Source organism: Micrasema longulum, unplaced genomic scaffold (genome assembly GCF_059751315.1).
Source record: "Micrasema longulum isolate JH-2025_06_02 unplaced genomic scaffold, ASM5975131v1 h1tg000435l, whole genome shotgun sequence".
Lineage (NCBI taxonomy): Eukaryota > Metazoa > Arthropoda > Insecta > Trichoptera > Brachycentridae > Micrasema > Micrasema longulum.
The window spans coordinates 557,192-574,286 of NW_028277635.1; the positions used below are offsets into that span (position 1 = coordinate 557,192).

At 30.3% G+C, this 17,095-nt stretch overlaps 1 protein-coding gene across 5 annotated transcripts in view; it reads right to left on the bottom strand.

The window, feature by feature from the left end:
* Positions 1–17,095, bottom strand: part of trol (terribly reduced optic lobes) — a 439,681-nt gene that overhangs the window by 73,465 nt on the left and 349,121 nt on the right. For all 5 annotated transcript variants that reach the window (XM_088226479.1, XM_088226478.1, XM_088226477.1 and 2 more), the window contains 2 exons: positions 15,017–15,139; positions 7–123 (listed from right to left, as the gene is read on the bottom strand). In XM_088226479.1, the coding sequence (XP_088082605.1) occupies positions 7–123; positions 15,017–15,139 (240 nt within the window). The remainder of the gene's footprint in view (positions 1–6; positions 124–15,016; positions 15,140–17,095) is intronic.

A 17,095-nucleotide genomic window follows, 5' to 3' on the forward strand; every position in this document is an offset into this window, starting at 1 on the left:
ACTGACCATCACAATTCGCTTCGTCGCCACCGGATTGGCAATGCATAACTCCATCGCATACATATCCTTTATCGATGCAATATCCTCCGCCGCAGTCGAAAGTACGTTCGGGACATGCTGGAACTTCATTACAACAAACATTAGTATGATGCATTAATATGAATAAACGTATACGGGAATAAATAGGCCAAAGAAAATCTTAATGTGTTAAAACCCGAAAATACCTAATCAATCATACGTAAAATTAAAATCACAATTTCCTAACAACGTTGGAGCTTAGTTTTAAAAAAATAAATGCTGCGTTAAGTTTATCAAAATTTCAGTTTGATTTCAAAGTAAGTATTTACGTAACAGTTTTTTTTAAAATTTAATTAATCTGAAATTTGTAAGAAAATAAGACTTTATTTTATATTGTAGATAATCTAGTGTAAAACCATGCTTTAAACCCACATAATAATTATATATTATTCATTGGCTATGGAGAAACTTATCCGCAGTTAAATGATTTTTAGATATTAAGCAAATAATATTTGACTTTATTTTTTAATGTATCATAATGCAGGTACTTGAAAAAATCTGCTTCATATTTGACAGTCGAATGGAGCAAACAAAGATTATTATTTTTAATTTTTATTAATTAAAGTAATTTTTCAATAAAAATATATAACTCAACCCCGTTACTTTATAAGAGCATCATATAAAATAATATTGTATTAGTTACGTTTGTATAAAATTACAAGACATATCACATACATAAATATCAACATGACCAAAAAATCTTATTATAAAAATAAACTTTTTCGTACAACATATATTTAAAAATAAACAACATAACGTAAAAATACAAAAACAATTCATTAAATTTATTTAAAATTAGAAACATAAAAGTGTAATTATAAACTTAAATAAATAATACTAAATTAAGGGACATCACAATATTAAATAAAATATACTTATCGATTATTAATTCATAAACACAGATGAAAAACATAAAAGTTTTTTACTATTATTTCTTCAATCTAAATTTGTCATAAAAATACTGCGGAAAGAAATATCCAAGCAACATACATTAAAAAATACATAGATACATACATAATAATATGTGTTACACAAAACAAAGTGACTCAAATAAAAAATTATATATTTTATGTGAATAACCTAGTCGAAGTATTAAAATTTTATTTTTGAGTTATTACATATATATATTGTTTCTTTTTTACAGATACTCAGGACTAATAATGCTCCACTTGATTGTGATAAATAATTAATATTGATATTTTCTAACAAAATTATGTGTATGTAGTTATTAAAATTTTAATACGATAATAATAAAATCAATTCATAATATTAGATATGTTTTGATTAATCCAAAAGCAGTATCTACATAATTTATTTACTAAAATAATAATCATTGAATATAAAATAATAAATGTGTCAAATAAAACCACGGGAGGCAAATAATTCTAAAAGTGTAAAACAATTTACTGTTTTAAAAAAAAGTTTTTATATATTTAAAGAAAGTTTTGTAAAAAAGCTTAGGTTCTTAGTTTTTTTACTTTAAATTAATATTTATATTCACGTTTATGTACATTGTGTGCAAAAGTACCTAATTGAATTGAATGTGGTCTAACAAAAAGTTTGGGAACATTAGTTTTAACGGTTTAAGGGACATCAAAAACTTATAGTAAACAATTTATAATACGTAATACAAGGTTAAAATGTACAAAAATGTTTTACTTTCACATGGCTGTTAACACGTTTAATATATTAATGAAGTAAACTGATAACAAAACAAAAGAGTCTATAAAATATCTTATAATATGCAGAGCACAAAAAGCAGATATTTACTTTTCATCGTAAAAAACAAATGAATACAAACGTGGGTACTATATACAAGTAGCAACAAAATAGCATAATAACGAATATAAAATAAAATACATATAGATTTATGAAACAGGTACAATTAATTCTTAAATGTGTATAACATATAAAACTAAAACCTTAAAAATAGGGCGTTTTAGTTATATAGATGTTTATCTTCAGAGTCCAACATACATTATTAAATAAATATATGGTGTACAAAAACTAAACTATAAAATATATCAATGCTCACATAATGTTGGTAGATGATAAGTGAATTGTACGATATAAATTTATGGCGATTTTTCAGGCACAATAAAACTCCAATAAGAATACTAAAAGTACATAAATATTTAAACACCGAATCATGCCCAAACACGAATATTAAAATATATCTTACCTTTAATAGTAGTCAGCGAGAAATATTATTAAGAAAATGACTATTTCCCTTTATTAACTAATGTTTTTATGGATTTTAATAATCCATTTTTGTAGATACCTAATTATATAATAATCATTTTATTCTTGGAATATTATATTATAAAGTAAATTATGTTATCCCATACTTGTAGTAATCATTTTAATAATATGTTGTCAGTTGTTACGAACGATAATTTTGTGCATTCAACTTTTGGCTGGTGTAAAGTTAGGTAGTTAGTTCACTTTGTAAAGGCTGTAATTATTTCCCTCTGAAAATGTATGTTTTTACTTACGATTCTGATATTTCTCGAACAACCGCGGTTTACCAATCTTATTTTTGCCTAAAATCATGTAATTCATCTTAAATTATGTAAAATAGGTGTGCATAATATTTTACGAAAATGAAATGCCGAATGTTTATTTTCTCAAACCGTGTTTAAAGACGGCAATTTTTTATTTATTACTAACTGAAAGACAATATTTACTATCTACGTCAATTATGATGCATTTAAAAGAGCAAAAAAAAAATTATGAGTCGACCTAAAGTTTTTTTTCCTTTTTCACAATTTAAATAAAGATAAATAAACAAAAACAAAAAAAAAATAAACAACTGAAAATTATACTAAATGTCTCATTTTAGGTGCAAAAACTGTTGATAAAAATATCAACATAATATAATCTTTGAATCAGGATGTGGTCTCGTGGCTAGTGTCTCGGACTCACGGCTCAAAGGTCCGCGGTTCGAATACCCCGACTTGATTCCCATTTTCTAATATTGAGTTATTTCCAACTCGTTGAAAACGGCCCTAAAATGAAATATTTGGGTAAATCATAAAAACACAAATATTTTTAAAAAAATCAAAAGTTTGACACTCGTATACCTCGGAAATCTATTACTAAGCATGTATGTAGAAAAAAAAAGAAATTGTAATTTTTGTCTATAAACCATGACAATAATGATAATAACAATATATATTGTGATACTTGTAAGCTTTAAGAGTCTATCTTATTTTATCTTCGTAGAATCCTTAATCAATACCCAGTAACTAACATGTGAGTAAGTCCGCCAAGAGATTTGACCCTTAGAATCGCGCTGTCTCTGTTTATAGTAGTCAGCGGAGGCAGCGGGGGAATAAGGGTTGTTAACAACGCGAGGGAGTTGCAGATTATTTATTAGTCACGAGTCCGTGGACAAAAGCCCATTGGGCTTTCGTCATTGAGGCGTATTTAGTGAACGAGAATTTGACCAATGTGGCGAGACGTCGATTTTGTTCTCAGTTCGACATTCGAAGATTAAGTGATGGCCATCGACTCAGTTAATTCGGATGTGGGTGCAGATGTGCAGAAGTGCGAAAAAACAAGATCAGTTGGAAATAAACCTCGACCCGGACCTTCAACTTCTGTTTCTGTGTAAGACAAATATTTTCGAAATCCCCTCAAATCTGGCCGTAAGGTTGCAGCATCTACTGCCATTAAATAATTTTCTGTACACAAGTTTTTAAAGAAAAAATTGAAATTTCATTCCTACAAGCTCCAAATCATCCAGCAGTTGAAAGACGAAAATTAAATACGGAGGGAAAACTATGCCAGAACGCATTTTCACGTTGCAAAGTACGTTCATAAACAAAACTTACGCTACTGGAGCAAGAACCCGCAAGAAGTCTATCAAAATCCACTCTTTTTCAATTGGGCCATTTTTTTTGTAATCGTGAAACAGTGACTTCAGAACGATATTGTGACATAATAAATAACTTTTTCCCGGGGCTGCAACAACATAACGGTATCCATAACATAGCCCATTTCTAGCTGGATAGGGCCGCATACACCGCTAGAGCATCAATGACTATAGTAAGGAACATTTTTCAGAAAAATGAATAAGTCGCTTTGGTGACATAGACTGGCTCCCAAGGTGCCAAAAATATGCAGACAGTAAGTGCCCTACAGAAAAATATCCGACCTGAGATTGCAACTATCCGTCTAGGTCTCTATCAGCGAGTTTTTGCCGATATGAGGTCTCAATTGCAAGAGTATTTTCAACAAAACGGACAGCATCTGGGAAGTTATTTTAATAATATAAATCCGCGTTATTTCTGAGTATGACAATACATAAATTGCAATAAATACATCGTTTTATTTTTATAATTTTTCTAAATTTTTTAAATGTCAAATCTGCCGGCATACCTCTTTATATTCGACATTTTTACGTTTTAATTCGTTTTAACAACAGTGTAGGCTTGCCCTTCGAAGGCGCGACACGAGTGAGCGTGTCGAATCGAATAAATCATATTATTTTATTTAAACCATAACCGGAGAAATGAAGAAGCTTTGTATCATGTATCGTACTTACCGCAGTATTTCTCGTCTTCTCCTTCGGGGCAATCGATTTCCGAATTACAGACCAGATTTATGTTTAGACATCTACCATCTTTGCACGTAAATTCGTCTTTAAAGCATGGGCAACCTTCTTCATCTGAACCATCACCAAAGTCTTTTACCCCGTCACAGATAGATGTATTATATATGCACTGCACTTTATTGCATACGTAAGGTTCTACGTGTTTTGTGTGAGTAGCTAAAGCAACCAAAACCAAATATTAAGGAAATAAAACCAATAAAATCAAAATAACGTGATATCCAGATGAAAAAAAAACAGTCCGTGAAAATTTTTGAAAATCAAAGCGAAAAAGTATCAAAATGTTTTTAGTGTCAAACATTTACCTTTGCACAAATCCATATCTTCATCAGAGTCATCACTACAATGGGGTACGCCGTCACATTTTAGTTCTCCCTGTATACAAACTCCATTTTTGCATTGGAACTGAGTATCTCGGCAGGCTATTGAAACGTGGTTAGAAAGAAGTTCAGAATGATATTTGGCAGACCAGTATTTCAGAAATAAACCAGAATGAAGCGGAAGAACCTACCCAGCTCCCAAGTAGAAACGGAAGAAAAGCGAAGGACCAAAGCATAAAATATCGTAATTGCGTAAGGAATTGAGCGCAAAAATCGTTGCGTCAAGTGCTCGTGGTCTCAAAATAATTCGTAAATAATACAAGGATTGACATGAAAATAATTACGATGTTTTGATGCTCAGAAAAAGAGCGAGTGCCATAGAATGAAAATACCACCACACAAGGTTAAAAAAAATCTATAAGCTGCAGTCTGTAGTATGCATACAAATATTAATATGTTTTTAAATAAAATCACACTGCACCTCAATGAATGCAAATGAAAAAATATCTTCAAAATTCAAGTTAAATACATTCTTCACGGTGGATTTATTAAGCCATTACGTTATAGTAGTTTATTAAAAATATTTTAGTTATTTTAAAAATTGAATTAACAAATTCATAATATATAACTTTATGAGAGAGGGCTTATTTAATTATCAATAAAAAATAATAAAACAGTAAAACAGGTTTCACCTTCGGGATTTTTTCATTACTTTTCATTTTAAGAATGAGAATTATAATGTTTTTCCTCTCTTGCAAGGAACTCCGCTCCAATTACTGTTCTTTTAAATAAGTATGTTCATATTATAATGAATCAAATCACCGTAAATATTATTTTTAATTGAAAAAACGTTTATTTGAAAAATTTCACCTGTTTAAAAAACGTAAAAGTTTACCATTGACTTTATTATACTCCATTTTTTTAATATTTATTTATTTATTTATTTATTTATTTATTTATTTATTTATTTATTTATTTATTTATTTATTTATTTATTTATTTATTTATTTATTTATTTATTTATTTATTTATTTATTTATTTATTTATTTATTTATTTATTTATTTATTAATTAATTTATTTATTTATTTATTTATTTATTTATTTATTTATTTATTTATTTATTTATTTATTTATTTATTTATTTATTTATTTATTCATTTATTTATTTATTTATTTATATACGGCATTTCTGCCATTTACATACATGTGGTATAAAGAGTGCTTATAAAGAGTGCTTGAAATACATATATATTTTAAAGAAATTATACAATAATAATTATTATTATATTTGAATGTTCGTGTTAATATTATTGAGTTTAGTTTGTTAAAATTATTATTTTTAAACATTGAAGAATTATTATGACAAAAAGTTAGAAGAAAGAAGAAAAAAATTAGTTGAAAACGAAAAAAAATGTTATTTCATTAGTTTGGTTAGAGACTTTGATTTTAATTGGGTTTAATATTTACAGGGGTGTTTACGTAAATCTATAGGACAGTACTTGATATATCTTTTTTGCTGTAACTACTATCCTAAACTGACTAATTGATTACAATTGCTTGATTTCTGCCGTAGTGCAGTCGGTTAGACTGTTAACTGTGAAACTGGCGTCGCGGATTCGATTCCGGCCAGTTGCAAGAAAAAATCCAAGAAAGACTTTTTCTCGATTGCTCTGGGTTTGTGGTGTATTTTTCATAACTTCCTTCCATGTTCTCTCTGGCCCATCTGCTAACAATCCTCTAAAAATAGAGGCTTTGTGGATTATTCCTTGAAACAAATTATTTCAAAAAAATATTGCTATCCCAACTTAAATCATATTATAATATCAAAATCTCTTTTCAAAGAAAACAAATAATTTATCGGTTGACCAATTAGTAAGTACTAACTTTATATCGTATGAAATCGTGATTTCTAGCTAATTTGGTGTATGCAAAATGTAATTTTAATAACTTGCAATTTAGAATAAATATTGTTAGTTTAATGTGATTAGATAAACATGAAACCATATCTATCACACATAATATCCGATACAATACAAAAGTCTGCATTGAAAGACATAACGATGCCTAAAATCTATGATCGCAGCAACGGGCAACACGACTAAATATTAAGATTTTTCTGATATTGATATTGAAAAATGAATGTATATCAAGTGATAGTGTTGTTTTTGAGTTCCAAATAAAGTGCTTTAATGAATAAAAAAACTGCGTGACTTCAAACCGAACCAAACTTATCGTTCGATAAACTCACCTGAAATTAAAAATTACAGGAAACGTAAACGTATTGCGTAATGCCCCTAATTTTTGTAGCTTTGAATGTTACATAATATCCTGCAGGTATAAACTAATACTAAAAATGAGTTTTCACTTTTTTCAAACGATCTCAAAACTACGCATTCTCATACGGAACAGACGTTCTTTTAAATATTCAAGCTTTTTATTTAAGTTTCATTATCGATTCCTTGCGTCAGTTAACTTTTAATTAAATGTGCATAGATGTATGAAAATAAACGCATTTTTATAGGACCTAACAAAATTTGATTCCCATTGCTTCTACATATTTCCGTTGCACCCTAAATACAACCCGAATGCAATGAGGAAGTTCAGTGGTGTAGTATTTTTTTTATTTGTTAATAAACTATTAAACTAAGCCGAAAAATTAGTTTTTTTATTTGTGTGTATTGTATTATCAACGCTTTAAAAGGTTTGTAATTTTAAAATTACTCCGCCTTCTTTTGATTGGTGAGTTGGCTTCCCGGAAACCAAAAATCTATCATAACACTCATTGGTTGATTCGGAAGAACATGTAACGTAGTTCAAAGTAGTTCATAAATATGAATTTTTTCATACATTTTCGAGAAACTTCGCCGCACAATCAATGCTTTAATTTTTACCGAGTGTAAGAAAACATTTTTGAAATCCAATTTCTTGTAGCACTAAACTTCTAACCTAACTTTAAAATAACTAACCAGGGATAGTGGTACAACGGTTCCTAATTCCTTTCAAAATAAATGTAAATTTTAAAGCTTGGTTTTTTTATTATGTTAGATAAAACATTTTATTTTCCAGAGCTGGAGAAGACAGATTGTTAATACTTGAAGGTTTACTTACTGTGAATTTGAAAAGACATCTGGATAATGTTCTGAAAATTAAACCACTACCCATGCATAAAGAAACATCTTTACAGTATATTGAGTTCAATGAAATACTTCTCAACAACAATAATACAATAATTATATAATATTTACTAACCTAGATCAATACGCATTTTTTTACTCATTTCTGCGGGAGACTTGTTAAATAAACATTACTTATATCTAGTATAGCAAACGAGTGGAGGCGTATAAAATAAAAATTAAAAATATATATATCTAGTGTAATAATTTTATAACGCCAACTATTTGTATGTTTTATTAAAGCAATTGAGCACTACATAAAAAAATACTAAGAATTAAATTTTATTTTCATAATATATAGTAGTGATGAAACGGATAGCGGTTTGACCGGATACCGGATATCCGACAAGCCCCTAAAGCCGGATATTTAGATATCCGGCTAACTGTCTAATAAAACAATAACGGTACTGGAACCTTTCAGACAGTTAAAAACAAAAATGTTCGTAAAATTAAAAGTGGTTAAAATATTTTTACATTTTCAACATCGTTTTCCCTTTTCATTTGACAGGCGACGCGGCGCAGTTGGTTAGATGGCCAACTGTGAAACTGGCGTCGCGGGTTCGATTCCCGCTAGTTGCAAGGAAAAAATCGGAGAATTTTTTTTTTCTCAATTTGTCTGGGTGCTGTGGTGTATTTTTCATTACCTCATTCTATATCATCTCTATCTCACCTGCTGACAAGCCTCAAAATAGAGACTAAGAAGGTTATTCCTTTAAAAAAAATGTTTACTTATCGATCAATGAGTTGCATATTAATATAGTTTATGAGTTTATTTATCAAATAATTATCATGGTTTTGGGTAGTTTTACCCCTTGCGCTTTTTTAAATTGCGTTTTTTTATTTTCGGGATAAATTCTTTTTCTAGGGTGTATTCTGAAAGCCGGCAAAGTTTTCGTAAATAAATGGAGATATTTCAAATAGTGAGGGTCACTTTCTTTTCCTCAAACACGGTCAATATCAATAAATCAATTTAGTTGTGTTGATTTCATGAAATTTTCGCAGTTAAATGAATATTAGGTATTCACTGGATCTCAAGCTATTATCTGGTATCCGGCCGAACAGGCCGTAGCTCGGTTACCAAATATCCGTTTCAGTTCTAATATATTTATACACGTCAAAGTGATTTTTCTGAATATTTAAGGTAGATAATAATGTAACAATGGTAAAAATGTTGATCATGTCAAATTTTAAATTTTCACTGTGTGAATATAAAGACATTTAAAACACTACTGAAAGTCTAATATGATGAAGAGCCATTTTACTCTTAATTTGTTGCAACAGAAAAGGAAAACATTTTCGAAAAGGGAATATGGAAGTCTAGGAATTTACTGGGCTTATGAACTGTCATTAGCTGGTTTAAGTGGCTACTTTACACACTGTTTAACATTCACAAAAGTCAACAAATGGAAGAGTTGAGGAAATGTGGATGTTAAAACATAAGCAGAGTGGTAAATGTTACACAGTGTGTAAAGTGGCTACTTAAACCAGCCAATGACAGGTCATAAGCCCTGTAAAATCCTAGACTTCTATATTCCCTTCTTGAAAATTTTTTCCTTCTCTGTTGAAACAAATTTAGATCTAAATATCTCCCTAGGGAGGAAACCCAGCCGGTCTGCAAATATTTAGACATGCTCAGAACATTGTTCTTGGACTGTCCAACAATGGTTAGACTCATAAAGGTAATGAACCAAAATTAGTGATCAAACATCCCATTTCCAAGATAAACAATAACGATTTTTCAGAGTGCCATTGCCTTGTGCATGACACGTAAGGCTATTAATATGTAAATAAATAAAGTAAAAAAATCATCGTTCAGCCATTTTACTGTTTATCTGGTTATCTTTTATAACTTACATAATTCTAAATAAGTTATTAAATAATACTAATAATAATAATCAGGATAATCAACACCGGACTATATCCCGACATGTAAATGCATAACAAATCCATCACCCAAGACATACAACATAAAAGTATAGAAAAGAATAGATTTTTCCCAATGGAAACAGTTGAACCATAGACTTACGGCAATTCTTTTCGTCCGAGAAGTCCCAACAATCATATTTCCCGTCGCATTTTCTCTCCAAGGGAATACAAGTCAGATTCAATACGCACTGAAATTCATCGCGTTCGCACTTCCTGGGTACTACGTTACGTGCCATGCAACAACAAAAATACAACGTGAATCGGTCTACTCTACAATATCTTCATCACTCACCGACACAGTTTCGCTCGTCAGAGCGGTCCGACGGGCAGTCCACGTGGCCGTCACAACGCTTGGATTTGGCAATACAAGTCCCGAAGTCGCATTGCCACTGGTCGGGCGTGCACGCTACGGACGTAATGAGACTTAACATCTTCCTTCCTAGTTCACTTTGTTATATTTGAAGATCAAAGGATGTCCACACATTATGACGTTTGCCTCGATTTCAAACTCATTGTGACTTCCATAAAAGCTACAGTCCTTAAAATATAGATCACTGATCATGTACCGATCAAATCGATTTTATCAGTTTTTTCGTGCAAGGGTGAAACTCTGTTTCCGAAAATTGATATAAAAACGCAGAAACAAGCCTATTACAGTGTTTTTAAGACAATTATTCACCAAAAAATAAGACATTTATACATTTTTCATGAACAACATAAAATGAATTATTTTTTTATTCGATCAATTTGTCCCATCTCTAACGTTTTTGCAAAATGATATAACCTTGTAATAAAGTCGTTAATAATTAGGCTTATTTTAGTTTATTTTTAGGTAGAAAACTGATTTAATATATTTACGTTGATTTCCATGTCAAGCATTGTATTAAAAAAATAAATTCACATGGCAGATACGAATGGTTTTTCGTGTGTCAATATAAATCACTCCTTAGACGATACCACAAAGTTATTTCGTCACTTTTTCTGACAACTGTCATTCTAACCAAGCTATATTTTAACGACTGTAATAATATTTACGCTGTAAAAGTGCTGATTCCCGTACAAATACACAACTAATTAAATTTCGTATTACTTAAGTCGATTTTACTATTGTTTTTATTTACTGAGATTTTCTCTGGAGTGTGACTTGAGACTATACTTACAATATTCATTATTTAATCTCCATAAAATGTTAAAGTAAAAATATAACGAATTGTAATAATTATTGAAATGGGAGTCTAATGTAATTTCATGACGAAGTAACAAATAAATTATTGTTCGTGTACTCTAATTGGAAATTTATACCAAAATCAACAAAAAAAACAGTTTGCCATAATACGTCTGTAGCCATTCGTTTAGTGGTAATTAAAAAAATCGAGTCTGACACCATGATGATGGACGAAAAATAGTGAAAAAATATTCTGAATTTTTGATATATTTTATTTCTGATGGATTTGAAAGATAAATAAAAGATTACGCAAATTGAGTGAACCTACGACAGTCAGTTTCGTCGGATGCGTCTGTCGGGCAGTTGATTACGCCATCACACCGCAGTAAGACAGAAAGGCAAGTCCTGTCTCCGCACATGAACTGTCCGCTCCTCTGACAGACGTGCACCCCAGACCAGCTCTTGACTAACCGCGTTATGTCCCGTCCCCAATATCCACGCGAACCAAAGCAGCAATAACAAATAACCAAATCTTATGCTATATTATATGCTAATAGTACATTATTACTTCATTTCTTAGTACCTTCTAATATTAAGCCCTTTAGATCAAAAAATGTATTTGGAATTGATGTTAGAGGATATTCAAAAGCATAACTATGTATTTATGTCACCGCCAAATAGTTAAATCAGTATCTCCACTAAGCGGCTAGGCTGTTTATTAAGTGCCGGCATTCAACGGAATGGCTAAGCCGTTCGTTGAGTGAATGTCTAAAGAATTGGTTGAACGCCACTTGGCCTCTCTAATTTTAATGCAACAATAATCATTGCATTATGTTTATATTTATATTGTTATGAATTATACAATTTATAAAAATCATTTTTTTACTTTACTTAATCCAATATTTTAGTTAATAATTAATCCGTACTTAACGCAATAAGTTAAGTAAAATAACTTTTTTTATAATTAAACTTAACCCAACATATCCTAATCCAACTTAGTGGCCAAAGGGCTAGCTTTCAACCACCCAGTATGTTGAACGATTAGTTATCTTAATTCATTCAACGAACGGCCTAGCCATTCAGTTGAATGCCGGCATTTAGTGAACAGCCTGACCACTATGTTGAGTGACTGATTTAACTATTTGGAGGTGACATATACATAGGTTAAAGGAATTAAGTCAACAAACCGTATAAAATCGGAAGAACAACAATTATAATAGGAGCTAATGACAAAATATTTCCCATGACAAACTGTAACACGTTTTTCCCCGCTGTGCATTTTTCTTTATTTACTTATATTTACATAGATGCATTGCCGTTTTACCATATGAAGATAAAAAGGTGGTTTTTTTTACACCAATTTTATTTTGTTACACCAAACATGCAACAAATGTTTGTACCCGAAGACAATTTTCTAATAAAAATACTTATTCATCAACGAATCGTCGACAAGTTGCATCCTAAATAACGACCATTGGTCCGTCAGCTGAATTTGGATCCCTCAGTAATTCGATCTGACATCCGGAAACTGTATGTCGTGGAGAAACAATTTTACTTTCATACATGAAAAAAATATTTACTTTGCAGTCAAAGAAACATTATATTTTTTTCAAATATAAAGAAGCATGTGTTTTAATAAATTGAGGTTTATGAAAATTAGTTCTGATAAATATTTCACACACACATTTATGATGCTAAAGGGCTTTTTAACTATTTTTGACACAGAATGATTACATAAAAGTATGTTGACTTAAACGTTTGAAGAAACCAAATTAAACACATTTTATTTTATTATTTCTTACAAATAGAAATTATTTTTTTCATGTCAATACAAATAAATAACTCATTATTTAAGCTTAAATTAACGACATAGTAATTTTGAAGAGTCTCTATATTAAGAAAACATTAACGTGTAAAAAATAAATAAAGGGGTCGTTTTTGTTACCACTTAAAGTATTTTTACTAAATTAATACGTTTGTAAGTAAAACTTTTCTCTAGAGCGGTTTAGTTAATATTTGAGTTAAAATGTCTGTACTGAATCAAGCTTTACAAAAAATAAATATATTTATAATAATTCCTTATTACTAAAAAAGGTATCGGAGTTTTAAACATGAAACATTATCAAAAAAGCTGATGGAGAGTTGAAAAATTTATTACCTAGAAATATTTGATTTTTAGAATAGTTTAACTACTGACGCTAACGTCGAAGGAAAAAAATAGACTTGTAGAAGAATGATGCTTCAAGTGAGTAACCCATTTTTAATAAAGTTTATTTGAAATTCTGATACCTATATGTGTTCATTGACATTTTCATAAAAGAAATAGATACAAATAATAATATTTATAATCTTATAAAAATACAGATGTTTACACTTATTCAATAATATTATAATGTAATACATTACTTAAAATTAAACAAATGAATAAGTATAGAAAGTAATATAAATATACATGTAATTTTTAATGTCATATTTAAAAACCTCTTTGAATCGATTTTTTTCATCATCATTCCCTTTCCGCACCTAATGGTGCATAGGGCACTGCATTGATAAACCAATCGCAGCGTATCTTGATCATGTTTGTAACATTATAATAAGATTATCAGTCTTACATTTCAGGTGCCAGTCCAGGGACTTTGAAATATTCTAGTGTAAAAACACATTTTTAAATAAATATTTCATGTCAACCGGAAATTGAACCAGTGATCTCTTGCATGGTAGGCAAATGCGCTCACCACTACACCACGAGGCCGAAACTTATTGTATCGTATTGATGTTAATATAGATGAACTTTTTAAATCTTATTTTTTTCAATGTAAGTATTAAAAAAAATACTTGCTCTAAAAAATATGGTAAATGTATTTTTTAACTATCAACATTAACTAACATGAAAATAAATACACTTTTAATATGTGTGTAAAACATATATTTTCTTTTTATTTGAGGTATATAACGTTTCTAACTGAAACATTTATTTATTTAAAAGCAGTTTTCTGGTGAGTAAATATTAAAATAATTTACAGTACTTAAATAAACGAACATAAAATACGAGTAATATGCAAAATTAAATTACTGTTTACGTATATTCTGGCGTTTTTTAAATATATTGATTAATATATTGTTTTTATTCATAATATATACATTATTTAACAAAATACGAATAAAAACAATAATAATACATTTAAAGTACATACTTATAAAATATTTTTTTATTTATGTTTTGTTTATTAAGAAGGCAACATAAACATATTTTAAACATACTCGAATATCTTATTTTAATTTCTCAGGGATATTTAAATCAACGGTACCTAATGTATACTAAATAACTTGTCGGAAATCAGTGAAAAAGCTTGTAATTCAGTTGGAATTGTTGTCAAACAATCCGGTTATCAGAATCCAGATCAGATTGATAATATTTAAAATCATCTCTCTAAAAAATTGAGAGTATAATGTTTTTTCCACATTAACTAAAGTTTTTGTCGAAACCTTTGTGTTTTCAAAGAAATTAATGCAACAAAAGTGACGAGATGTAAAATTACAGATGGTTTTCATTGCAGTAGAAAATGATATTTCCATTTTGAAAAATAGGGCATCAAAGTCCATGTATTTTTAAAATCTATGAACTTTCAGCTTTTGAGACATAATACCTTCACAATACACTAAAGATACATACAAAGGAAAATATCTCTAAAAAAATTTTACGACGTAAAAATAAAATAAGATGTTCAGGAGCATACCTGCTGGAGGAATGTCACAGGATCTCTCATCGGAAGCATCCAGGCAGTTAGGAATCCCATCGCATACTTTCCTGCCTTCGATACACACCCCATTGTCACAGCGGAATTCGTCTCTCGTACAAACTGAAAAGAAGATATGAAGAAGGCATTTTATTAATTTCGTATGTTGTAAATGCAGAAATTTACTGAAGGATTATAAAAATATTTATTTTACTGTGGATCGGCAAACAGGGGAGTGCAAAACGCGTACTACGCTTTCCACATTTCTAAGACATATACAATAGTTATTAGTTGTATTATACTGCGTAACACCTATTCCGCATAAAGCATAAAGGCAGTTATTTGCGAAAGTCGTATTTTGAGATATGACGCTTTTAAGCATCAATCCACTTTATGGAAATGATTAAAAACTGTAAGTAATCATAAATAAAAATACAGTATGTCAAAACCAGTGTGTGTCATATCTAAACTGTGTTTTTGATTATGAATCTCTAGATACAGTGTTATTTGCTTGTTTTTGTTATTTTGACATTATTTTTTTTTATTGCCGTTTGCTTAATATCAAAGGTGCGAAGTTTCTTGAGAACAAGCTGCCTTTTTGCTTATGAAGGCAGTATTATCCTCTACGAATGCGAACCGTAGCACCTCACAGGGCCCAAAACAGTCATATTATGTTTTTTTTACGTTTGGGCTCCTCTATAGCTTGGCGCATTATTACTCTGACGAATTCCCTGGTATAATAACGCATAGGTTTCGACGCAGCACACTTGTGTTTGCAGCAGCTTAACTTGTTTACTCGAAGTGAATAAACGCATTTAGTGTAATCCATTAAATAAATTTTAGTTTTCACAACCCTACCTTTTGAATATTGACAAACGGAAAATAATCAATAAAAAATTAGGAATTATGCAAAAGTTGGAGTCTGGAATGTCGGCGTCTCGTACATGTAAACAATATGGCATAAAAAAGCAAACTGTTTCGGACATTAAAAAAAAACAGAATAAAAATAAATAAATTTGCGTTAATGTGTGATGTAGAAGAGAACAGAAATTAAAAAAAAAAAACAAAATATGATTCCTTTTTCAAAGCAGGATTACCAAAAGCAAGCGCGTATATATCAAACAGCAACGTTACTCACGACAAGTGTCCGAAGACAATAAATATAATTTTGTTTGTGATTGTATTGTTTATTTGTAGACAATATTTTGAGTTTGTCCAAATTTTTGCTGTAGACAAGGACTGGATTCAACTCCCTGGGGAGATGTTAATGTTAACATGTTACAACAAAGATGAAGAACATTTTAGAGAAGGTAATAAAGAAGTCTAGGCATCTACAGGGCTTATGACCTGTCATTGGCTGGTTTAAGTGGCCGCTTTACACATGGTGTAAAATAATCATTCTGCCAATATTTGAACATCTATATTCCTTCAATTCTTCATAATGTTCTTAATCTCTGTTGTAATATCTTTATTGATATCTAAATACAGTGTACATATATTTTTTTTTTATTGTTTGATTTTTAATTTTTTTTATATAACGGACTTTCGGCTTTAACGGACACCCCCTCCCCCCAATAACTCAGTAAAATAACTAATATCGAGGTTTTACTGTACTGCGTTTCTCGAAAAGACTTCTCAAAAGATTCTCGGATGTGCGGTGGTTTGACCTTGTAAGGAATTCAGTAATAAGAGAACGTAAGCATAATAATATAAGGGAGACACACAGGAGCTGGCAGCCGACAGGGATGCCGTGAGGCTATTTGTGGGGCAGAGGTTCTAGGGAACGAACATGGAATGATGATGATACAATAATTTGTTGTTAAAACAATAAATTGCGACCCCTCATCAAGAGCGCCATCGTAAAAAAAACGTAACTTTGGGTTAGGTATGACAGTTTTTTTAAATAATGAAGGCAACTGAGTTGGCTTAAAATCAGACCGCGAAGAGGCTATCACACCCTCTCACTGGACTTTACAGTACGTAAAAAATTTCAACCATCATCAGTTCATGGTTTACCTCTTCGTTTTAATTCCCAAAGCCCCCTCTTAACACCTCTCCATAATTCCTCCTTCTACTCTA